General features: G+C 40.8%; 1 protein-coding gene across 1 annotated transcript; it reads left to right on the top strand.

Moving 5' to 3' along the window:
• The first annotated feature begins 309 nt into the window (after positions 1 to 309).
• Positions 310 to 24,638, top strand: tnfrsf21 (tumor necrosis factor receptor superfamily, member 21). The gene is made up of 3 exons (XM_053336767.1): positions 310 to 661; positions 15,361 to 16,069; positions 23,998 to 24,638. The coding sequence occupies exons 1-3, from the start codon at positions 635 to 637 to the stop codon at positions 24,636 to 24,638; spliced, it is 1,377 nt and encodes a 458-aa protein (XP_053192742.1). The 5' UTR covers positions 310 to 634.
• Positions 24,639 to 26,368: the final 1,730 nt, after the last annotated feature.

The raw sequence follows: 26,368 nt of genomic DNA on the forward strand, positions 1-26,368 counted from the left end.
AACACGCTTCATAAACGGCTCTCTGTGTGATTGTTTTCTAGAAGTGAAAAGTGAAACATGGACACACAGCAGCATTATGGTTGTCATGGTGTCACCTGTTGGGCATATGCTGCCCACCCTGCCGGACACATGCCTCCCCTCCAGGTCTCTGAAGAGGGGTTCAGGGTTCAACACACGTGTATGGCTCTTGTGGGGGTCGCGATTGGCTGAGGCGCGTCCATAGCTCCCGCCCCTCCCTGACTACGTCATCACGGCTGTGTCTGTGTGGGGCTCTGCAGCGCTGACCGAGAGCCGCACTGCACACTGAACAATCCTGGACGGGGCGAGGCGGAGAGCTCAGTGTGGCCCTCATCCATCATCGCTATGGGAATTACCACAGCGTTCTTTCTGAACCAAGCCCTCATCCCGTACTATCTGAAACCGGTCCACCTGGAGACTCAGACTATAAAACACTGCAGTTGAGACTGTCGCTGCACCATAGAGCTCGGCTCAGCTTGTCTCCTCCAGCAAAGCAGAGGAGGATGATGAGGATGAGACACATCTAGAGATGAGAAGTGTCTCCTCTCGCTGACAACTTGGACAAGGACGTTTCTCTCGACCCTCATCTAAGTCTGTGTTTTTCTAGATCGGGACGATGCCCGTCATGTGTGTGTCCGCAGTGGTGAGTACATCACACTTCATTCACCTCCGCCTGTGCTTGTTTTTATTCTTTATTCTAAGGACTCCTTCAGCAGGTTCTCCATTTAAAGGAGCAGTACCTGTTTTTTTTAAAAAAGCTCCACCAATTGTCCCCAGACTAAACTTTCACATCAACTATTCCAAAAATTCTTCCAAATCTGACTTCAATAAAAAAAAATTTTTTTATAAAAATGAACATCTCATCAGTGTGCTATTTGTTCCTCTGTGTGTGAACAACATTAAAGAGTATCCAGTGGAAGGATGGAGAAAGAAAGGACACTCAGCAGTCTATTGTTTATCTCGTTGCACTTGTGTCCACCAAACAACTGGGAATGTCAGTTGAGTCTTATCTGTTGACTGTCTGTCACCACAAAGACAACAGCTGATTCAACACATTTTTGTGGAAAACAAAAGCAAGTAAACAAAGGGAAAAAACACTAATGAATAAAAACTTTGATTTCGCAAAAAACAACAACAGATGAAATAGTGGACTAAATGCAGCTGTTAATGTGTCTATTCTACTCACACTCGTTTGTCTTTACAGTTATGTGTTGACTAGAGTTGGACCAGTAGCTGTTAGACCTGAAGGTTTTTATGAGCCTCTCTGTGAGTCACATTACGCTTCAACACAAAGACTTTGCCTTTGTCTCCTCACAAAGCAGGAAGCCCGTCTGTTTGTTGGCTTGATCGGGATCAGAGCTGGAATTCATAGTTCGGAATGTTTTAGGATTGAGACACAATACTGGTCAAAATTGGACTTTGAGGCGTCTGTTTTTATTTTTTTAATTTTGTAATTTTTTTGTCTTTTAAAATGCAGAGATGGATGTCAGCTGATAGTCAAACTGTTGCTGTTCTATGGGTTTGATTACAATAGGGCTGCAATTACTTATTCATTTAATTAGGCTATTGGTTCTTTTTGACTATAAAGTGTTAGTAAATAGATTAAATTATAAATAATAATAAATGATTGAAGTTTGGTTTTGTCCCCCCAACAATCCAAACCTGCATATTCACTTTATTATCATCAATGACAAAGAAAAACTAGTAGCTAAGTAGCTAAAATCAGCTAATGTTTGGATTTTTGCTTAAAACTGGCCAAAGTGAATTCAAGTTTTAGGAAGTGTGGTCCCCTTGGATTATCTTATAGAGTTCTACTATCTGACCCAAAGACAAAGAGTCCTAATGATTCATTGAGTAATCAATTAGTCATTTGATAGAAAGTTAATCTGCAACTTTTTAAGTAACTCTTTGATAGTTTTGAGTCATTTATTAAGGAAAAAAAGGTCAAAATTCTCTGGCTTCTCAAATGAATATTATATAATGAATATGTTCTTAGTCAATAGTAAACAGTATATACTGTATCAGTACAATATCTCTGGATAGTTGTTTGTTCTAACCCATTTTTCACCATTTGCTGACATTTTATGGAGTAAACAACTAATTGATTAATCAATTCTTCTGGCCCGGACAAAACAGACGTGAACCTAAACTGGCCCATGTAGTAAATGCTACATTTGGGCCAAATATCACAAAACGAATATGGCCCATCTTTGGCCGAAATATGGCAAGTATGGCAATGACTAATCCGGATGTGAGCCTAAAGAGGCCCACATATAAGGAAACATACTTGGCCCACCTTTGTTGAAACATATTTGGGCCAGTCTTGGCCGAACTGGTTTATTTGGTGTGTTTTTGGTTGACATCTGGCATTGTGATGGCTTGGTTATGGCCCACTTTTGGCAAACATGAGCGGACCGCCCAAGTGCCATCATTCCATGCTGTATGTGGGCCGGATGAACATGTCAGGTGTGGGCCAGATATGGGCCAAAAGAATTTTGCTATCTGGGATCCAATAAATAACAGATTGATTGATAATGAAAATAAAAAGTAGTTGCAGCTCTACCCAGCAAAGTATCATCTTTCACGTCTAGTTCTGGCTGTGCTGTTGCATAAAACTTTTGGTTTTTGGTTCAGGTTCATGTTTCAAATAGAACATAATATATACTGTATATATATGATTGTCTCTGACTTTAACAGTCACTTAGTCTGTGTGTCATGTTGCAGGTAATATACATAGTGCTCTGTAGAAAGACTGACAGAGACAGAACGTAGCTAGCCTGGAACGCTAGCAGTAAACCGTTGATTATCTAAAGCAACAATACAGCCTGGGGTCTCAGATTGGGTGGGGTCTCCACATGGGAAGTATCAGTTGGGTTCATCTTGATCTTAAAGACATGGGTACAAGTGCACAATACTGCAGTAGTTTTCACAGTTCCAACTCTCAAATGCATATGATACATTTGTTTTTCAATGCAAAATATGAAAAAAACACTGTAAACTTAAAAATGAACACACAAAGAGAAAGTTGAGTAACATTGCCTGCCCAGTATTGAACCTTTTAGTTGTGGCTAAAGTAGTGGCTGGTCAATGCATTTTAAATGAAGATGAAATAGCACTAAATGATTACCTACAGTAAGTTAGATGGACAGTTTTCCTGTATAACTACCATTGTGCTTGAAACCCACCTTGAACATGCAACCAACTGTCCAACTGCACAACTTATGCACGTGCACTATTCATAACACCTCTCACTTTACTTAATGAACAACAAAGATAATTTGTTGAAGAAGAGACTGAAGTTGGCAGGTGACACATTTATATTTTCACAATAGATGAGCTGAGTTCTTCTTCTCAGTGCTCCTCCCTTCAGTCATTAACAGTAAACTCAAACATCTACACAAATAGTCATCACTGCTTGTTGTCACTGATAAATTCAGCATCACCGAGTCTAAACAGAGTCTCTTTCTCTGGGCTGAAATGAGCCGCGACTGCAGTGCAGGATGACACGAGGACGCACAGCAACAGGTGCTGCATGCTGTATGTGTGTGTGTGTGTATGTATGTGTGTGTGTATGTATGTGTGTGTGTGTATGTATGTGTGTGTTGGAGGAGGGGTATAGTCTATGTTTTGTTTTAGTGTTTGTTTGCCAGTGTGTGCTGTGTGAATGTTTTGTATATGTGTGTGTTGATGGTGGTAGGCCCCGCTTTAATTGGACAGTAATTACAGCTTAATGCTCTTTGCCACACACGCACCCAAACATTTGTATGCACACACCTCATTATGTAACACACAAACACACACACACACACACACACACACACACACACACACTATCCTTAACAGTAGCTTGATTGTTTTCTATGGTGACCCACCACAGACAGTAAATGGAGTCATTCCTGAAAGCCTGACTGTAAAATCGCTGAAACATTTGCAGTCCTGCTCTGTTTCAATCTTCTATCAGTCCACAGTTTTCAAAAACAATGTAATTCCTGCTCTGCGGTAAAGTTTGTTAATCACAAGTCATAGGATGAGGCTGTAGCCACTACATCTAGCTGTACAGTGATGCCTTCAAGCCATATATCTTCCAGACAGGCGGCTCTCCTCTCATGTTGACAGCCTGTATGCGTTGGCATGGAGCCTGTCTGTACACGAGCATATTCACCAGTTTATTTTAAGATGTTGTCAGAAAACGTAAAGACACTGAAGAGCACTCCTCTTGCCTGTTGTTGTGTAGCCTTGTGTCTTTACACATTGCATAAAAGTGTTGTTTATAGTATTGTAACATCAATTACTGCATTCATTATGTATGTACATATATATATATGTGTGTGTGTGTGTGTGTGTGTGTATACAGTACATTAGTGGTCAACATGACAGGGTTAGTAAAATCAAAGAACACAGCATTAGAGTGCTACTCGAGGGATCTAGCATTACATTTTCATGAAAGCTAGGTACTTGCAAGTGACAGATTAAAATAGAATGGTCAACATTGAAGCAGCAGAGGCTGAGATATACTAACTTTTAGATGCAAAAACACTGGATCCTACAGTTGTCATAATGCAATTTGATAGGGTTTTGTTCTCCTCTGCCTGGTAAATTCCCACATTGGTCAAGCTGTCTGAGATCACCCTGATGACATCACAATGGCATCATCAGGCATTAAAAGGCTCCCCCTGACATCCACAGACATGAAATAACATAGTTCAGTCTTATTCAGTAACCCCCATGACTCTGACTCCCCCAATTGACTCTGCAGTTCCTCTAATGGCCACTAGATGCTAGTTTGAAGAAAACACCAACAACTTTTCTATCAAAATACAGCACAAATTAGGAGCTTAAGAGTTTGTTTCTACCAATGTGAATGTTACATTGACTTAATTTAAAAAGTTTTCTTAAAGTTAAATTGTAAGAACAGAGAATTGCTTAAAGAAGGGAACATGTCGGCTTGGTTGACAGGTGTCACATTCAGTCTTGGCGGTTCCTACTTTTAATCCCATCTCGGCTCCACCCAGGCTCCACTCTCACTGCTGAAATTTAAACGCTTGACAAATATGGTGCTCAAACTAAAGGCTTGATAACGCCTTCTTATAATCTCACTGGTGATGTAGCAAGTAAGATACTTACTGTAGTTCTACGATGACGTGGCAACAATACTGCAATGATGTTTTAAAAAGACTCCAGGCAACACACACACACACGCACACACACACAGAAAATGGACAGATTATTGTTGCCTACTATACGTGCGATTAAGAGCAAACAAACCCGTATAACACACCTTCAGTGACCGCCTCATTAATACACTGCCTTCACCCCTCGTTGACTCTCATATCAGTCAGAACAGCCATGGCACTGCGTCACGTGGCAAAAACATGCAAACAACTGACAGTTCACTCTCACAGACAAAAAAAGAAAGATGGAAAAAAGGGAAGTTAAAGAAGGTGCACATTTAGCAGTCTTGTCACCTAAAAAAAGATTTGACCTATCAGTTTTGCTTCCGCTTCAGTGCCTGCAAGGAAATTGGGCGCTAGGCGTGTCTCTGGACCGGTCTGTAGCTGCTGCTGGAGGTAGAATTACAGGGTGTTCTGCTCAGCCAGCCAGGCAGGCAGGGAGTCACAAAGTCGGGGGGTTGAGGTGTTTTTTTTCACTGAGTGACTGTGTGTGTGCGTGTGTGTGTGTGTGCGTGTGTGTGTGCGTGAGTTATGGGTGGGTGTGCTTGACAGGAACCTTCTCTGCAGTGGTGCAGTGGTGCCACTCTGTTGCCTATATGATGTAAACAAGAGTTGCCTGACCGGCGACCGCACCCTCAGATCTCTCCCTTTTCACCCTCTGCTCTGTCCTTTTGCTCTGTGAGTGAGTCACAGCAGAATCAGTCCCCTGTCACCCCACACACACACACACACAGACACACACACACACACACACTTAGTCCTCACTAACAGATTAAAACCCCAGCATACATAGTCCTACATTTTTAGACGATTGGATTGCGAGATATTTTTTTGTAACAACAGAAGTAATGTGTAATCACTTACTAACAGCATCAAATCCCTAGGGGTGAAGACTCCCCTGGAGGTTTGGTTACAGGAAGCCTGATTCAGGGAGGGGTCCAAAATTGAAACATGTAAATGTTATGAGTTTGGGAGAAATTTGCCCTGAAGTTCTGTACCAAATAACTAACAAGAAAAAGCAGTGGAGGTGATACAGTCACTTGCTGTAGATATGTATCTGTGGAGGAGAATATCCAACATTACAGATATACAAGATAAAATAAAAAGTGCTGTTTGGCACAAATGTATAAGATTACTGGAGAATATCAGAAGTAATCTGCTCATTAGCACTGATGCAGCAACAATGGCAAACAAGAAGTGGTGGATGTGGTGCTGTACTGTTGATTTGCCTCTGGTGGGACTTCCCTCAGACCAACAACAGCATTGTGTCCAATTTAAATGTTGCTACAACTTGAGGCAACATGATCCAGCAATGCACTGACCTATCAAATCATATGCAATCGCAGAAGTGTTACAACCACTGCGTGTCTTCTGTTTACCTCTCCATTTTAAAGACAAATGATAAAGTGATTGTCACTAAGATACATTTGTACAATCCCTCCATATAGCACTGCTTCAGTGTCTTCTCAGCCTTCAGACTCAGACTCATGAATCTGTTGTTCTTAAATGGAAGAAAACCTATTTACTGTTCATTTGGACACCTGACTGTTGTTTTAAGACAACATTTAAAAAAAATCTGTCCTTTAATCTGCTGCCCTAACATGATCTTATTAGATAAACCTTCCCTGTTTTTCAGAGAATGTCATCACTGGTTAGTAGGAAGAAGTGAAACCACATGTCAGGTTGGTACTTTATGGCTGTCCACACCTTCTCCAGGTTGAGAGCAGAGTGACAAAGACTGCAGTGCACAGGGAGCCGGACATATCAAGCTGGGAATGAAGAGATACAGAACAGTAGTGCAGTTCCTGTTCCTGTCTGTGATTGGCTGACGGGCCTTTGCACCAGGCAGATGATGTAGATTACAGGCAGTGCGGCAAGACATAGACAGAAGCTGGCAAAATATATGGGAAAGCAGGCGGCACTGAGACTTCACTTGATTCTTGCATCGCTGAGCTGCAGAGGTAGCTGTGAGGAAGCTTCAGCCAGTGTGTGTCTTCTGTGTGTGTGCATACGTGTGTGTGTGTGTGCGAGCAGAAATGCCCTGACAGTGTGCCAGTGCTGCACTTTGTTTCCTCTTCTCCTTTTTGTGTCTTTATTGGCCTTTTATTTTAATAATGGCAAAGTGGAAATGCAGTGACACAAGACTGATTGAGAGGGAGGGAAGCTCCCAGACACAACCACAGACAGACACACACTCACCAAACGTGAGCATCTATTTTTCTGCCATTAGCATACAGCACTCCTTTCTTTCTGTGACTTGTTGAATAGCAGCCATCACAGTAATTATCCTCATTAGCTTAAAACCATAGCTGCAGACTGAGTCAGGTCATCTGAGGTCAGTCTGCTCCCTGTGGAGCTTTATCAAAAGCTTTTATCCAGAGGGCAACACACACACAATGATATCAGCTCAGTGAAGTAATGTGTGTTGGTTGGTTTTCACTCATTTCCAGCAGCTGTTCTGCTTTTCGTTGGCTTCACATATCCTAATGTTCAATGAGCTGGAAAATAGTGCATGGTAAACACATGCAGATTCAGTGACAACTCTATTTACCAAAAAATATGTGCAGGCTGACATAAATCATAATGGCATTTAATCATAACTCACAGTTACAGGAAATGGGTGTAACATTACATGATATGTTGATTTCTACAAAACAAGAAGTCTAACAATGACATAGCTGTCAGTACTGAAAAATAAATAAATAAATAAATAAATTGAAAATCAAATCCAATCATGGATTTGGAGAATCATTACACCCCTAATTATCAGTATGATAAAATAACTGTGCATGTAATTGCTAATGAAAAAACAATGGATTAAGTGTTATACTTTTCTCTGAATTCAAACTGACATTGAAATTGCATTAGCTAATAATTATTAATGATTTCATCTCTGATTTTATAACATTCAACATTTGAGAAGACTCAGCTAGCTGTGAAGTATGTATTTCACTCGGAAAAGTGAAAGCTAGGTAGCCTAGCTTGCTAAAGTTAGCACAGATTCCATTAGTTTTTGTCATTTCAACATGACTCATGCACAGACCTCAGTACATATACGCTACTCTTCTCTGTAAAACTACTATTTTACCACACGGTGTATGTTGTTGATTTCACAGTGAAAATGTGCTTTCTGTTTTAAATATATGGTCTAGGTAGTGTGATGTAAGATGTGAAGATAGATTCTGTAAGTGTAATCTGTGAGTGAAGGAAGCTTCTGTTATAATACACTGTAGAAAACCCAGCCTAAGCAACACACGCTTGCCGCCTTAACTAATGTCTTCAAAAAAAAATTTTTTTTTAATGGATTATTGTTTAATTATGTATATTAATGTGCAACCAACGGCAGTGCTTACTGCAGGATGACTGGCCGGAACCGCTGTGTCCGACTGTCTGACTTCGACCCTGAACACACCTGTAGATCTCTCTGTACCTCCCGCTAGCATAACACAGACACGCTAACAGTGATATTAAGTTTAAGGAAAAACACAGAGAAGCTAACAGTGATATTAAGTTTAAGGAAAAACACAGAGAAGCTAACAGTGATATTAAGTTTAAGGAAACAAACAGACCACTGGTTAAAACATAAATCTACATCATCTGAGGCAGAACCTGCTCAGAAAAAAGCAGTGGAGCCCGAAAAACTAATGAAAACAGCGCCATGAGATGTCAACATTAACAACGTTTATCCTCAGACAGGTAACTGTGATGTTATTATAGTAACAAGTTTCAGGCTATACACCACCACCACTTAGTACAACCTCAATAATAAACAAAGTAGAATCACTTTTTTGACAATGTCAAAAAGAATTATATTGCACGTGTTCCTAAAGAAGTTGCAGGTGTAGTTCAGAGAATAAAACTACTATTTATTTACTAAATAACTAATTACTATATAATATAGTTCAGAGAATATCTTAAATTGAAGGAAAGTAACAAAATACAACCTGCAGTAAGAATAGGACAATGTACGGCCTATAGTCCCCCCCAACAAAGTAAGCCCCCCCCCCCCCACTGCTACCCACCACCTTAACTAACACATTTTCTGCAGGACACCCTGTATACGTATATGTTGGCAGACACTAATGAAGATTTCTCAAACTTGCAGATGCAGAAGCATGTTTCAAGCTTTAGAAAGAGCCACAAAAGAAATTCAGCCATTTTCAATCACAATGTTTACCTTCACAAATGAGTTATGAAGCTCACTGCTCTTGGTATTTTTTAATGAGCTTGCTTCTTCAGACAAAAACAAAATCTGCGCCCTGGGTACCAGCATGAAAAGCTTTGCACTAAACCATCAGAAAGTTCCTGTTTAATACCAGCATGCCTTTCCTTCCACAGCCCTCACATTAAATAGTGAGTGATACACCTCAATTATGGTTATGGTAAAGGGCAGGGCATGCTGTTTCAATAATAAAATTCAAGAAAGAGCCATGGGGGGACCATCCATTGTCCTGTAACAAGCAGAATGTTCCCATTTACTGCTGCGTGTACACCCTCCACCGACGTTTCACTTTGAACGTTGATGTGAATGAATGCATTGATGTTATTGACGCAACTGAGTTATGAGCAGCATGTCGAGAACATGCTCTGATGTTTATGGATGAGGTTCTGGGAAGGAACACAAAGAGCCAAATTGGTGGTGTGGTGAAAGGGCACTGGAGCACTGAAAGAATGGACAGCATTCTCCTTTGCTCTAATCACAAAATGATTTTGTCTTCCTTTGACCATTTATTTAAGAGTTTGTGGGGAAACTTTTTTTGGGAAACCACAATTCCACTTGAAAAAACCTCACTGACCCCAATGTTCTCAGGTATAGATGTTATTCAAACCGCTGAGGTGTCCAAATGGATAAAAATCATCATAACAAAATTCACGATTTCTGTGTGTGTGTGTTGTGTGTATGGACTTTGACCACCTCTCCACCCCCTTGAGAAACTACTGGTACTACACTGGCATGACTCTAAACTGATGCTTTTAGTTCAGTGGAAGATTTCGATCAGGCCTCATGGAAGACAAACATTCACATGCGTCATCAGCAAAATTCTCTCCTCAGTGCATCACTTCAAACCCACCAGCCCTGTTTATTCTGCATATGCATGCATGCACAGACACACACACATGCACACACACAAGCTACTAATCTCCATTCACATTTGTCTGAGTACACACACTGCGGGAAAGTACACAGTTAAACACACATTTTTGCACACAGATCCAAATTTTGTCTAACCTGTCTCTATGTCTGTCTGTGTCCCCTCCTGTTGGTTCTGTCACACTTTGTTTCTCCAGCCTTAAATTATGTTTTCTAACTCACTTCTGATATACTTTACAAACTGTGATACACATATAGAACAATACAATGCAAATCAAGCTTAATTTACTTATAAAGTGTAAAGTTAAAGCCACTATGCACAGTGCTAGGAAGTTTCAAATTGGTGGTATATGACCAAGGTTGTTGCTGCTACTAACTTAGCATCAACACACACACACACACACACACACACACACACACACACACACACACACGTCTCTATAGCTGTTTGTGAGGACATTCATTGACATAATGCATTCCCTAGCCCCTTATGCTAACCTTAACAATCACAGATAAATGTCTAACCCTAACCCTTACCCTAAACTGAATTAAACCCAATTCTAGCCATCACCCTAAAACCAAGTCTTAACCCTCAAACAGCCCTTTGCAGATGTGTGAGAAGATGTCACTTTCCTAACATTTTCTGACTTGGTTCTCACAGCCCTTACAATGCAGCCCTCTTCTCTGCAGGAAAAAACCAACAACCACATCAATCAATCAATCAATCTTTATTTGTATAGCGCCAAATCACAACAAAGTTATCTCAAGGCACTTTACACATAGAGCAGGTTCTAAACTGAACTCTTCAGGTTTTAACTTTAAAGAGACCCAACATTCCCACATGAGCAACAGTGGCAAGAAAAAACTCCCTTTTAACAGGAAGAAACCTCAGAACCAGACTCAGAGTGGGCGGCCATCTGCCTCGACCGGTTGGGGTAGAGAGGAGAGAAAGGAAGGATAGAGGAGAGAAGCACAATGAAAATCAACAATGGAGCCAGATGGTCCGGGACTGGAATCTGTCATCCAGAAGTCTACAGGCCCAGATTACCTGTGAGACGAGAAAGCAGAGCCAGAAACCAGAAACCAGAAAGACAACTCCGGGGAAGAAGTTTAGGTTATTGAATGCATTAATAGAACATAAGTGTTAATGGATATAGATGGATGGATAGAGAGAGAGAGGGAGGAGGAGAGAGAGGCCCAGTGCATCATGGGGGTGGGGTCCCCCGGCAATCTAAGCCTATGGCAGCATAGGCTAAGAGCTCTAAGAGCCCTAACTATAAGCTTTATCAAAAAGGAAAGTTTTAAGCCTACTCTTAAATGTAGGGAGGGTGTCTGCCCCCCGGACCAAATCTGGAAGATGGTTCCACAGGAGAGGAGCCTGATAGCTGAAGGCTCTGCCTCCTGTTCTACTTTTAGAGATACTAGGAACCACAAGTAGACCTGCATGCTGGGAGCGCAGTCTTCTAGTAGGTACATAAGGTACTATGAGCTCTTTAAGATATGATGGAACCTGACCATTAAGAGTTTTGAAGGTGAGGAGAAGGATTTTGAATTCTATTCTTAATTTTACGGGAAGCCAATGCAGTGAAGCCAAGATGGGAGTAATATGATCTCTCTTTCTAGTTTTTGTCAGAACACGAGCAGCTGCATTCTGGACCAGCTGGAGAGTCTTTAGAGACTTGTTAGGACAGTCTGATAATAATGAATTGCAGTAGTCCAGCCTAGAAGTAACAAATGCATGGACTAGTTTTTCAGCATCATTTTGAGACAGGATATGTCTAATTTTTGCAATATTACGCAGATGAAAGAAGGCAGTCTTTAAAATGTGTTTTATGTGGGAATTAAAGGACAGATCCTGATCAAATATAACTCCTAGGTTCCTTACAGTGGTGCTGGAGGCCAGAGTAATGCCATCCAGAGTAGTTATGTCATTTGATAATGAGTTTCTAAGGTGTTTATGGCCAAGCACAATAACTTCAGTTTTTTCTAAGTTTAATAACAGGAAGTTGCAGGTCATCCAGGCCTTTATGTCCTTAATGCAGGTTTGTAGTTTAGTTAATTGGTTAGTTTCATTTGGCTTTATTGATAAATATAATTGAGTATCATCTGCATAACAATGAAAATTTATTGAGTGATTCCGGATAATGTTTCCTAAAGAAAGCATATATAAGGAGAATAGTATTGGTCCAAGCACTGAACCTTGAGGAACACCATGTCTAACTTTTGTTTGCATGGAGGATTTATCATGAACATTTACAAACTGAAATCTATCACATAGACATGATTTAAACCATTTCAATGCGGTTTCTTTAATGCCAATTAAATGTTCAAGTCTCTGCAACAGGATTTGATGATCAATAGTATCAAAGGCAGCACTAAGGTCTAACAGGATGAGGACAGAGAGAAGTCCATTGTCTGATGAGGTTAAAAGGTCATTTGTAACTTTTACCAGTGCAGTCTCTGTGCTATGATGAGCTCTAAATCCAGACTGAAAGTTCTCAAATAAACTGTTACTATGGAGAAAGTTACACAGCTAATTAGCAACTGCTTTCTCAAGGATCTTAGAGAGAAAGGGAAGGTTTGATATCGGCCTATAGTTGGCTAGAACCTCTGAATCAAGAGTAGGCTTTTTAAGAAGTGGTTTAATTACAGCTACCTTAAAGGACTGTGGTACATAACCTGTCACCAAAGACAGATTAATCATATCTAATAAGGAAGTGCTAACTGAGGGGAATACTTCCTTGAGCAGCCTGGTTGGAATCGGGTCTAAGAGACAAGTTGATGGTTTCGATGAAGTAATCATTGAAGTTAATTCTGTAAGGTTGACTGGAGAGAAACAGTCTAAGGTATCAGGTTTAACAGCGATTCCTAGGTATTCTGTGTTAGAAGATGAATCAGAGTTTATTGAGGGCAGGAGGTGATTGATTTTGTCCCTAATGGTTACAATTTTATCATTAAAGAAACTCATGAAGTCATCACTACTGAGAGTTAAAGGAATACATGGATCAGTAGTATTGTAGCTCTTTGTCAGTTTAGCCAAAGAAACATTGGACAGTTTTTATTCTCCTCTATTAGTGATGAGTAGTAGGAGACTCTGGCGTTACGGAGGGCCTTCTTATATGCTTTAAGACTGTTTTGCCAGGTTAAGTGAGATTCTTCTAATTTAGTAGAACGCCATAATCTTTCTAATTTTCGTGAAGTTTGCTTTAATTGTCTAGTTTGGGAATTGTACCATGGAGCTGTTCTCTGTTGTTTAATGACCTTCTTTTATGGAGGGGTGCTAGAGTTCAGAGTTGTTCTCAGTGAGTCTGCAGTACTATCCACAACACAGTCAATCTGGGGGGGGGACTAAAATCAGAATAAGTCATCTCTGTTGTATTGAGACATGGCATTGAGTTCAGTACTGATGGAATTATTTCTTTAAATTTAGTGACAACACCATCAGACAGACATCTAGTAAGAACATGTTTGTCTAACTGCGTATAGTCCAGTAATAGGAATTCAAACGTTATTAAATAATGGTCTGATAAAGAAGGATTATGAGGGAAAACTATTAAATGTTCAACTTCAAACATATGTTTTTTACTGGCAGACTGAAAATGTTAAAGGTGCAAACCACCACCTACTGCACCAGACTATGCAACATCATCCTATTCACAGACGTCTCTGTTGTCATGTATGAGAGAGAAAGAGAGACAGATAGAGAGGGCGGGCAAGCAGTTCCAAAAATAGAAATCAATATTTGGCGGGCCGCCACAAATAAATGAATGTATGGTAAACTTTAACTCACTGAAAATTGTGTCACTATCTTGAATGCAGTGTTACCAATTATTTTCAGTTAAAAGTAGCTTAATCATGCTCAGAAGTCTAATTTGCATATCTGTGACATCATGACGTCATCACATATATTCAAGGTTTTAAAAAATAAAAGTAAAGAAATACTGGAAAAAAACACTTTAATAAACTCACTATTATTAAACAATCTATATCAAAATAGTAACAAGTCAAATAATTTATAATAAAACAAAGGTAAAAGGAAGAAGTTGAATAACTAGTGCCCTGTTGACAATTAGGTTGCCATAGTAACTAGTTAAGTGTAGTCAGCCCAATAGTATTATTAGAGACAGTCTTCTACCCGTAAGACTGCCTGATGTTATTATTACTTTGACATGACTCAGTTTGTGCGTGTGCATGTGTGTAAACAAAGACATGTGTGGTTTATTCCCCTAAACCTCATGAGTTGTCGGCTTCCCAGCAGAGGTGACAGGGAAGCCAAGAAGAAAAAAAAAAGTAAAGGAGAGCACGAGTCATTTGTCTCTGCTAAATTCTCAGCTGTGCTTGTAAAATGAATGCACACCATTGGACACTTTAAAAGGGATGGGATGAGTCAGCAAACAGTAAATAAAATCAGGGTGGATTAAATGAGTTTGTTTATTCTGAAGCTCAAATAGCACCATGAGGTATATTGTAAAACAGTTTTTTTCAGAATCAATGAAACCTGACATCATTACAATCATGTTTAGTATAAAATGTTCAGCATAAAATTCCCATCATGATTTTGTCCGTCTTTTGGATATCATAACGTGATACCAAACATTCATGCTTAGTCATTCAGGAGAACCATTTGGAAATGTCGCAGGGCTTCTGTCACGCTGCATAATGAATAAATATGTGTTCTGAGTTTGACATACCATAGAAAAGTGTGTTGTTAATCACACTGCCAAATTTGAATGATTAAAAAAATCGCAAACTCAGCTAACTGGCTAACTGTAGACTGTAGTAGTAGTAGTGTGTGCTGAATGTATTTCTACCTCTACAGCAGCAGGGGCGGGTTTATGCTAATCATTCAGACCCGCCCACTAAATCCTGAACACAGAAATGTTGAAACACAGTTTGTGAAGCCTAGCTCCACAATTCAAATCTAAATGGTTGAAATGCTTTTTACATCTTTTTTAGAAATACATTTATGACCTATTTAATGTGTTAAGAAGAAAATGTGTGAACACACTTTACATGGTCTTTTAATAATGTTGCTATTTTTGTCTTTTTTTAAAAACTCCCACAATCTCTTCTCCTCAGCTCTTATGGGTGGTGGTGGTTGACATCTCAGCCCGGGTTCTGACCACAACGAGCCCAGCTGACCAGCTCCTCCTCTCTCCTCGCCACTATCAGCACACCGATCCAGTCTCGGGCACCCAGCTTTTCTGCGACAAATGCCCGGCAGGCACCTACGTGTCCGTCCACTGCTCCCTAGCAGCTGAGAGGGACTGCAGCCCCTGCCCCGAAGGTACCTTCACCCGGGGCGAGAACGGGGTCCAGCAGTGCCACCGCTGTCGGGCTCTGTGTCCCGCAGGCTTCATCGAAAAAGTACCCTGCACTGCCACCCAGGACCGTGTCTGCACATGTCCCCCCAGCAGCTTCTTATCGGGGGACGGTGGCAATGAGTGTAAGCCCCACTCACTATGCCCTCGAGGGACAAGGGTGAAAAAGCGGGGCAGTGAAACAGAGGATGTGCTCTGTAAGCCATGCAACAAGGGGACTTTCTCAGATGAGGACTCGAGCGTCGCGAAGTGCCGAACCCACACGGACTGCCAAGCTCAGGGTTTGGTGCTGCTCACACCAGGCACAAGAGAGAGAGATAATGTCTGCGGCTCACCTTCTACAGCTCCCCCCTCTTCTTCATCATCATCACCTGTCTCCACAGCCAGCCCACTGGGGCCTGTATGGACTGTGCATGCTCAGGAACCAGTGTCTTCCTCTCCATCATCATTACTGGCTGCACACAAAGGTGAGAATAGGGAGCCTGTTTCATAGTTGCTCTTCCTCATGTAGCTGATGGTGGGATTTGATAATAATTTGAATTTATTCTTAGGCTAAGGTGAACAAGAGTTAGCCAGCGTATGTATGAACTTTCAACATTGATTTTTTAAAGTTAAAGGGGCTAAATGTGATTTCAATTTCACCGCTAGACATTGCAGCTCTGGACTGCGTGCAACCAAAACAAAACTAGCTAAGGGGTACACCCCCCCCCTTTCCGCTCGCCTCCCCCTCGCTTTCCGTCCGCTCCTCCTCCTCTACCTGCCTGTTTTCAGTGAAGCACTTTCCATCCGTGATGAAACAGCTGACTCAGGACACAACGGACCGTTGTGACGTCAAGTAACGAAGTAAGTAATACAAGCGAGAGTAACGTATTTCTAATGTAGTGTAACAGTTATTAGCTTTCTGATGCTAAGGTTAGCTAACTGCTAGTAGTTGAAAATTAACAAGCTGAACATAGTAGCCAAGCTAACAACTTCACATTGATCATTTCTGTTGGATTTTATGAGCACTGCTGGCAAACAGACATTTGGGTTTTTGTGCAATTGTGAAAATATTGACCAAGATGTGTGTTGCTAGTGTAATGTAGCCAGAGTCTGGTTCATCAACTGTCTCTAAGGTAGCTAATGCTAAGTTTGTTCCTTATAAAATGATAATGTTATATTATAATTGTTGCTGCTCTCTTCATAACTGATAGTTTGATTTTGGTTTTGGTAAGGGCAGCAGTAGCAGCATCATGTCTGCTGAGGCAGCTGCAGTGTCTGCCTCCTCAGAGGAGCCGGTGTGAGCTGCTCAGATGATGAGAAGAAACAGAGGTTTGTATCATCTGTGTTTCTATCTATTTGAAGTAAAGTGTAAAATATCAACATAGTGTGAAACGCCAGTTTTTCCAGTGTGTCTACATCATGATGTACTTTTCAGTGTACGTGTTGTTCATCTTTTACAGAGCCTGCTTCAAGACTTGACCCTGGAAGGAGCCTTTTGGACCTGAGGCCAGGGCTGGTTTCTGATGCTCTGATGATGCAGCAGGGCCATCATGATGCTCAACTGCCATGCCATACCTACCTCTGACATCTGCAGCAACATGCACCCCACATTTACAGGAACATGCATCATTTTGAGATCAAAGGCAACTCAGTCCTGTTCAGTAGACTCCTAACATGTTTAATTCATCATTTATAATAATTTATGTTCAGAAGTTATTGTTTAGCCTATTGTTCATTAATGAGTAAACAAATATTCTTCAAAAAATGATGTGTGGATCTGCTTCATTCACTAATAACCTAATTGTGAAACACCATAAGTTTTGTGCTTTGTGGTAAACAGTACATCAATTTACATTTCACTTGTGTATGGTCAGTGATTGAATTACACTCTATAAGCAGTAGTGGAATAAGCCAGTGTTATCTACAGTGTTACAAAGGATAATGTTGAAATGGATGAAGCATGAATATAACCTCAAATAATGTCAAGTTTATTGGTGAGCAGTATTGCAGAGTCAATTCCAGAAAACAATCATAAATACTACATTTTTTAGAGGTATACATCACCTTTCTCTTCTTGCTGTAACCATCTGGACAAAAAAGGTCAATTGTATCTGTATCTGTACAATCTACACTGTCATACACATTGATGTATTACAGTTCTGTTTTAACATCTCAAATGTGGTTTACTGCCCCTTCAGTTTATAACAAACTGAAGACAATAGATCAAAAGCAAATCAAATTCAGAAATAATGACACCATGTAAGGTTTATGATCAGTAGTGACAAAGTAGCAGCATGCAAAGTGTAATTCAGTATGGTTTGTCTGCTTTTGTGGCCTGCTGTGCTCAAAGCCACTGATGAGGACGTGATGAGGACGTGATGAAGAGTCTGAAGAGTAGTTCTTGGTGTTATTCCTTCCATCACACAGCATCTGCCAGTCTGCCATGGTGGAGTAACTGCAGTATTGGGCATTATGACCTGAGGAATGCAAGACAAGAAATGTAACCTGTGCATAACATATTTCAGAGCTTTAATCTAAACAAACCCAACATGACAGACAATTCTCACATTTAAAAATGTCAGAATTGCTAAACTGTCAATTACAATAAACTTCTTCAGTTATAGAAAACACAAGTAGTTGTCAGACCAAACTGTCTATCATCTTTATCAAAGTAAAAGTCACAGTATTTCATCACCAGTCCAACAGCCTGTTTATTATTTTTAGGACAAAAATGTCTTACTTTACATTTAGTCAAAAGTTTCTGAAATAGCAAGGACTGGTCCAGTGAAGCATGGTTAGCATTATCATCATCATCATCATCATCTATGTACTGCCCTGACAGTATTACAACTAACATTACACAAGCAGGCCATACATATGTTCATACTCACTTCTCTCCCTTTGTGCTATAAAATATGCGGACAGACATAAAATGTGATAACACACAGCACTAGTCGTAAGCATTCCTATTCCTTCCTCTGTTACTATTTTACGATGCTTATTGCTAACGTTAGCCACATGGCTACCAGCTCAGACGTATGACGGTAGCTCGCTTAGCTTAGCTTTAGCTCGTTTGTGTTAACAGCAAAACAAAACCGGGACCAGTCTGAGTAGAACTACTTTATATTCAGCACTACAGGAGTTACACACAGTCCGATTATTCGTCTTTGTCTTTCTCATAGAGGAACATAAATTTATAACCATCTTACTCACTGTGGCTGCGGCTAACGCCAGTATGACACACACACACACACACACACACTTTATATTCTTTATGTTTGAATGCTAGCTCGCTCCATGGCGGGATCATCCTTATGTTCCCCGGGTCCTATGTTCCCCGCTTTGTATGTGACCGGGGAACATAGGGATGATCCCGTCTGCAGTTAGCTGGGTTAGCGGCCAAGCTAGCAGCCAAATTAGCCGCCGAGTTAGCAGCCGAGCTAGCCGGGGAACATATGTATGCTCCCCTCTATGGCTATCATGAAGCTGAGCTGCAGCTCAGGCTTCGTCCTAAGACTGTCAACTAAATGAACATGATATGCGACATAATGTCTAACGTTAGTCTAACACTAACTAAACAGATATGTGACTGTATACACATAACGTTACTTACTGGTCCAAGAGAAGAAGAGCTAGCTCCGAGTCAAAATGTATCCCTTTTTCTTCTCGCAGGTCTCTCCACCTCAGAAATGCAAGGCCCATGTTAACCCGGGTCTTATTCCTCTCTTTATCGGAGAGTTTCTTGGCAACTGAGCGTGGTCTCTTCATGGGGTTTTCCTCCGCCATGTCGCTTTCGCTAAGTCCGCAGCCGGTCCTCAGTGGTTTGATAGGGGGAGTGGTATTACGGTCCCGGCTATATAGGGGGAGTGGGTTAACGGTTCCGGTGGAGGAGAGGAGGAGGTGGCTCACATGCACTAACATGAACGCGCTGCCGGAGCGGCTTCCAAAACAGAGGCTCCAGAACAACACACACAGAGGGCGTGTGACGTAACTCTCTACTCCAGATGTAAATACACCATTAGTGGGTTACATAGCAAAAATAAAATTCCTGAAAGCTAATAAAGATGTATTTCGCATATAGCCCCTTTAAAGAAATTGTTAAACATTTTGGGAATCAGGTTTATTTGTGTTTTTTTCTGAGAATTATATGAGAAGATCAAAATCAAGTAGAGAGCTCTCAGAAGTTAAAAAATATGCCTACCAGCACCTCTAATGGTGACTAATTAACATATATTTAATTACAACTAAACCTAGTAATTTGTGACTCTAGAGGGAGTTCTGTGCTGTTCCTATTACTTGATTGGTTTATTGATCTGCCCAGTGTGATATATGCTTAATATGGAAACTATGGAGCGCCAAACTTCATGATACATATATTTTGATAATTTTAGAGATATCAGAAGAAGCATTTTTTAGCCTTCAGCCCATACCTCCAATCTTTAGGTTAAGCTAGCCTCCCTGTTTCAGTTTCATTCATAAATATGAGTTTACCTCATATTCTTTTTTTAAAGAAGAAGCCAAAGAGTTTTTCATATGATTTTATTGATATTTTTTTGATATTGATATTGATATTGATATTTAATCATTTTGTCATGTTGAGATGATTGTGTAGTGGGCATTTAGCAGACATATCATTACATCAATGACATTGTTTTCCTTTGGGAATTCCTAAAGGGACGAACATTGGTAGGCATGGTTACAAACTTGTGGCAGCTCCCTACGTCAGGAATGCTACTATTTGTGGTCAGGAGGAGTTATGGGTATTTCTGTCTTGTTCCTTACACCTCCTTTCTTCCTTCCTCCCCCCTTCTTTCTACAGTTTGATGATAAGTTGGATCAGAGAACATGACAAATCATTCCGTCTCCCTTGTTTTTTCTTCTTTGTCCTCCTCTTTCCTCGTCATCTCTCTTGTCAGTCAGACGGTCATTTCTCAGAATCAACCATCCATAGCCAATATACCCCGCCCCCCCTCTCACAGACCCCCACACCTATAATACTGTCACTGCTGTTTGTGTGATGACTCGTAAGCCAGTTAATTTCACTCCGTCTGTGCAGTAAGGGGGAAAATGGGAGAAGGCGGATGGGGGTGTTACATACTGATGTCTGTTATTTTTCACCTGCCTTTTACTGTCAGTGGAGAAGAAGGAGGTTAAGTTCATTCTGGTAGGAAAGAGAGTGTAGAATGAGCTGTATGGTTACAAAAGTGTCTTAACACAACAGTAACAGCTGTGATAAACTTGTACCTCTACTTTTTATTTTATAGAATTCACTAGATGTAAAGAGGCTTTTGAAGTTACATCACAAATCATCTCCTAGCAACCTTGCAAGTCCAGCAAAGAATTTACTGTGAATATCTAACTAACTTGTCCAAGACACGGAGATACCAGTACCTGGAACACAATGAACTTTACTAGACTGGACACAGCACCAAGCCAGTAAATACACATTTCATGGCAGAAAAAGATGCTTATACTGTGCTTGTACTGTTGGCAGTGTCAGAAACAAAGTAAAGTGCATATATTAAGAAATAAAAGCAGAGTGGGTGGTCACACACTTTATTATTTACAACACCTGGGAAAAGTTGAACCTGCATTGAGTTGCATAACATGTTTGTTTAAAACAGCAAGCCCAGGGAAGCTGCCATGTTTTATAGAATGCATCAACAACTTCAGGCCAATAGTGTCATGCTGTCTTGTGTTTGTCAAGTTTTGCAATGGCTGATTAAGAAAAAAACAGACATGTTCTACAGTCATGCTTGCTGCAACAGAGCTGACAAAGTAAAACTTTGTTCTAGTGGTGCTACACTATGTAATGGATTAGATCCATTCAATAATTGTTGAGAAATTTCAGTCTGAACCTTATTGGTTGACTAACACTCACTGCCTCCCCACTAAAAAACACACACAGCTTTTACACAACTTTCAACAATTATGCACACACGCACACACACACACACACACACACATATGATTGAAAGGTTTCCTCACTAACAAGCTAACATTTCTGCATCATCCATCTACATTCATGCAATATCAATATCTTCATTATGGGAAGCAACTGCTGTGTGATATGGGCTGTTCATAATTTGCACAATTTTAAATTACTCTTCTTTGCCTTTACTTGTGTAGTAATAAAGTAATGAGTGTTGTTGTTGTGAACTCCAGTGCTTCACCTGGTTCACCATCTCTCCACTGCTCTGCTGTGTGTGGTGTTTCTCCTCTGCTCTGCTGTGTGTGGTGTTTCTCCTCTGCTCTGCTGTGTGTGGTGGTTCTCCTCTGTGCCGCTGTGTGTGGTGTTTCTCCTCTGCTCTGCTGTGTGTGGTGTTTCTCCTCTGCTCCGATGTGTGTGGCGTTTCTCCTCTGCTCTGCTGTGTGTGGAGGTTCTCCTTTGCTCCGTTGTGTGTGGCGTAGGCATGGGCCGGTATGAGATTCTGGCGGTATGATGACCATAAGAAAAAATATCACGGTTTCACGGTATGGCGGTATTGCGATTATAGCTCTAAAATGTTCCTAAAAGGAAGAAATAAAGACAGACATGTTCATTTAACCTGAATATACACTGTAATGACAGTGTGAGGGGTTGTGATACTCTACGCTGCAGCTGCACCACCTGAGGGATTTCTGACCAGCACTTTCTGTCTTTGACCAGACAAAAAACAGCTCATACCTTAGGAACGGTATGACAGAAAATTTGGCGGTTTCGGTTATCGTGGCTTTTTCAAATCACAGTATACCTTGAACACAGTTATCATCCCATGCCTAGTGTGGAGTTTCTCCTTTGCGCTGCGTGTGTGTGCTCCACACATCCTCACTCAACCCTTTCTGAACCAGAGAGCAGTGGAGAGTAGCGTGACCATAAATGACAGTAAAATCCAGTAAAGACTCACACTGAGCTGAAATTAAACAAGTGCACATAAATTATGTAAATAACCAAAAATAAACATAGTCTCTACTGCATTTTGCTGTTACTTATGGTCCCCATCTCACTGCTTTTCTCCTCTTCTCTGCTCTTTCTCAGCAAGGGCGTGGCTGAGCACACACATTTGTGAACACTTTTTCACTTTTTCAAGAGGACCACTGTGATTACATCGCCTGAAAGTTTTTTGTGCCATTCTAAAAAGTTGGCTGCATGTGTTTAAAGACGTTCTTGCTGCCAGTCAAAAAAAGAGCCTAAATTTTGGGATTGGACCTTCATCTCTGTCTGTCTGCTGAAAAGAGGATTAGAGGGATTAACACATATCCACGTGACAATCCCAAAAACATTTAGTTGTCCATTTATGATCTAATGTCATTATACAACTCCAATCCCATTAGAGTTACTCCATTGGCACAGAGCAAGCAGCAGGTAGGTTTTAGTGGCCACATCAATAATCAATAAAGTTTAATGACACACTAATATCAACTCACTATACGTTTGAGTTTCTTCACGTTTGAAAAACACTGTCCCTTCTGTTGTTTTTGTCAAAAGGCACACAAAACCAAACTATTCTTTTTCCATTTTAGGTAGTTACAAGGCTTTTTTGACAGTGATTCTTAAGATCACTTATTCCTCCAACTAAAGCCTGTGTCTGATCAGATTTGCCTTGCTTAAGCTTCCTTAGGAAACAGACTGTGGGGTGAGCAATTCAGAGGTTATCTGCTTTGAGATTACAAGGTGGAGCACAACTGGGGCAGAGCGTGGTGGAAGGAGTACAGACAGATTGTGTTTTGTTTGCAGTTAGGGACACCCCACCCTGATTTATACATCAACTTATGTTAGCTAGCAGTTAATGAATGCTAGTTCTATACTCACTTTGAATCAGAAAATCTCAATCCAATCTGTTCTCCTATGTGGTACCCTGGTACCTAACCTAATAAACTCACTGTCTCTGGCCCATCCTTATTGATATAAAAGCTCTTATTTGACATGCACTTAGGTCTTAATGCAAACCTTGTGCCTCTGAAACTGTGTGCCTCTTGTGTCAGGTGAAATTTGAAGCTGAGTGCTGCAGCACTTATTCTCAATGGATGTCTATGAGCTACAGTGGGTTTAATTCTACCTCATTTTTACTTTGTCAAATTAATCATTGTAAATGTAATGTAAACACAGAATGTCCTGTTGGACTCTGTTTGGAGATGACCACCAAAAGGATGATAGAAGTTTCAAAGGGAAGCAGATCAGTGAGACCAGAAGAGGGAAGGCTATCCCGTCTTCTGTTTGTGTGCCAGATTGCTCACATGGATTAAGTGTTAGGATTCGTCGCCTGCTTTCATTGTCAGGGATAAGCAAATCTCTTGAGTGAGTGAATTTAATTCCCTCCCTCTCTGTCTCTTTGTTGTCTCTCATCTCTTACTTTGGTAATATCTTGTCTCCTTGCTGTCTTTGTTCACTGTCATCTGTCTTCTTCATTGATCCCTCTCTCTCCAATCACAGACACCTACAGCCAGTCAGCAGCCATTTTACTGTGGGAAAACCCAGATGGGAAAGACCACCAAGCAGAGAGCCTACTCCTCAGCCGGATGACTACTCACACCCCACCAAACCGTCAACCCATAGAGACTCCACTTCCTCCAGCTCGCAAGCAACTGGTGGATCGCAAGGGACACCCAAATTCTGACCCTATGCCAGGCCCTAACAAGAGGGCAATGGAAGGTTTAGAGGATGCCGAGGTAGTCAAGGTTGGGACGGGTATCAACAAGATAGCTGGACAGGGTAGTGGAGGTGGTGTAGGTGGGGTCTCCAGCTCCTACAGGCCCACTCGCAGGGGGTCCCCACGGCCAAATACCCATAATCACTTTGACATCAACGAGCACCTCCCCTGGATGATCGTATTGCTGTTACTGCTGGTGCTGGTGGTGATTGTGGTGTGCAGTGTGAAGCGGAGCTCACGGGTTCTGAAGAAGGGTCCCATGCAGGACCCCAGCAGCATCATGGAGAAGGCCATTCAGAAGAAACCTTCTGTGCCCCCAATGCAGGTCAAAGAGAAGTGGATCTACTACTCCAATGGACAGGGTGAGTCCACTGTCTCCTTTGTATCAAACAGGTTGGTTTTAGAGTCTAGGACACTGTTTTGACATAGGTTAAAATGACTTTCTGAGTTTTTGGGCCATCATCAGCCTGCACAATCAGCTAGCTTAGCTTCATTGCTCCTCATCATAGATTTTTCAAGTCTCAGGAACACTAATGGAGGACTCAACGTTATTTCTCCAAACGGTGTTCCCTGATTATGCTGGAGTGTGTTGCTCCAAAATCTCCCATAGGTGTTCAGTGGGGGTCGAAATCTGCTTACTGTGAAGACCAGTCAGTCAGCATTCTGCATCTTACCTTTAATTTGTCAGCCACCTACACCAAAATGACAGACCCAGTCAGTAGAAGTTTATTTATTAATGGAGTGACCCAAATGCTGCCACGCTAAATCACTTCATAGAGGACTACCATGCTTTCCCACTCACCGGTATTCATAAGCACCCTCAGTGTATTTGGGTTGCTCATTTACGTCTGAAGAAAATTTCTAGAGTTAAACAATGACTCAAATCAGTGGCACTGCTATCTTTAAAGTTGTAATATGAATTTTTCATATATTTTCAAATCTTCAATTTGTTCAGTTATTCGAACAGGTTTAGTATTGTATCCACTGATGACTGTTTTTCTGGTTGGCGGCCACTCAGAGCTTTGTAAATGGAAATATGATTTGGCACATCATCGTCCTACATACATAGCTTAATAGCTAGCAAGGTACAGATAGTTCCTTAAATAACAAACAATTTGCATATTTAATTGTATCAATTTTCTTAAATAAAAATGCATAAATAAATAAGTTAACTGGTCCTAGCAACAGCCAGTGTACTTACTGGATGTCCACAGGATACGTATGTCACTCACTACTGATTGGTTTGAGCAAAACTCAAAGGGCAAAAAATACGTCCCTTCAAAAAACAAATCACTTGACATTAACACAAAAAGACTCCGTAAAACATAGTGACTTTAGGGCCAAACCCTCTCCAGCCTAAATGATACTGAACATTTGGGCCACAAATTCCTCAAAAAATACTGACTTTGTAAAACTTGCTTTAATGGACCTCCTGCAAAGTTCTTGAGAGGATTAGTGGTGTGATGAGATATCGAGCTATCTCGCGAAGCAGTGTTGAGGGGGCAGCATGGGGCATGCACACCAAAAAAAGAAAGAAAAAAAAAAGACAATCAGTTTTCTATGGCTCATTTGCACGTCACATCTTTTTTTTAAATGTTATTGTGTGGATCATTAACCTTGTTACAGAGGGAGCACTCATTCTAGTTTGTGAACTAACAGCTTCTACCTGCTGAGAAGATCTCACAGTCAGCAGTATGAGATGAGGAGAGGAGCAGGTTGATCTCAGGTCTCTACACTGACAGCCTGAGGTAGGAGGAGCAGCTGTGGAAGCCTAATGATGCAAAAAGTAAAATGAGTCACACTACCAAATTAAAACACAATTTATAAGTGTGTTGTTCTACTTGTATATTTATGTGATATAGGATTTGTGCAGTCATATTTACATACTGGATTTGTTTCTATTCTTCATACTACATTTTTGGTATTTATGATTGTATATAATGTTGACCTTTATGGTGTTATTGCCATAAATACCAAAATGATCTATCTATTAAATATGTATCTATATGGAGGGTGGGGAGACCTTTTACAGTGCTTGCATTGCAACTGATACTCAGAAAGTAGAACTGAAGCGACATTCATTAAACGATGATAAGGTAAAACATTTCAAAATGCACCTGCATTGTTATACATTTAGTGACTTTCAGTCAAATA

This window comes from Scomber japonicus, chromosome 17 (assembly GCF_027409825.1).
Source record: "Scomber japonicus isolate fScoJap1 chromosome 17, fScoJap1.pri, whole genome shotgun sequence".
Classification (NCBI taxonomy): domain Eukaryota; kingdom Metazoa; phylum Chordata; class Actinopteri; order Scombriformes; family Scombridae; genus Scomber; species Scomber japonicus.

Bases quoted from the DNA above. Each gene is read 5' to 3' on its own strand.
- tnfrsf21 (XM_053336767.1), top strand. From the start codon at position 635: ATGCCCGTCATGTGTGTGTCCGCAGTG. The intron at 662-15,360 runs GTGAGTACATCA...TCTTCTCCTCAG, and splicing joins TCATGTGTGTGTCCGCAGTG to CTCTTATGGGTGGTGGTGGT. The intron at 16,070-23,997 runs GTGAGAATAGGG...CTCCAATCACAG, and splicing joins ATTACTGGCTGCACACAAAG to ACACCTACAGCCAGTCAGCA.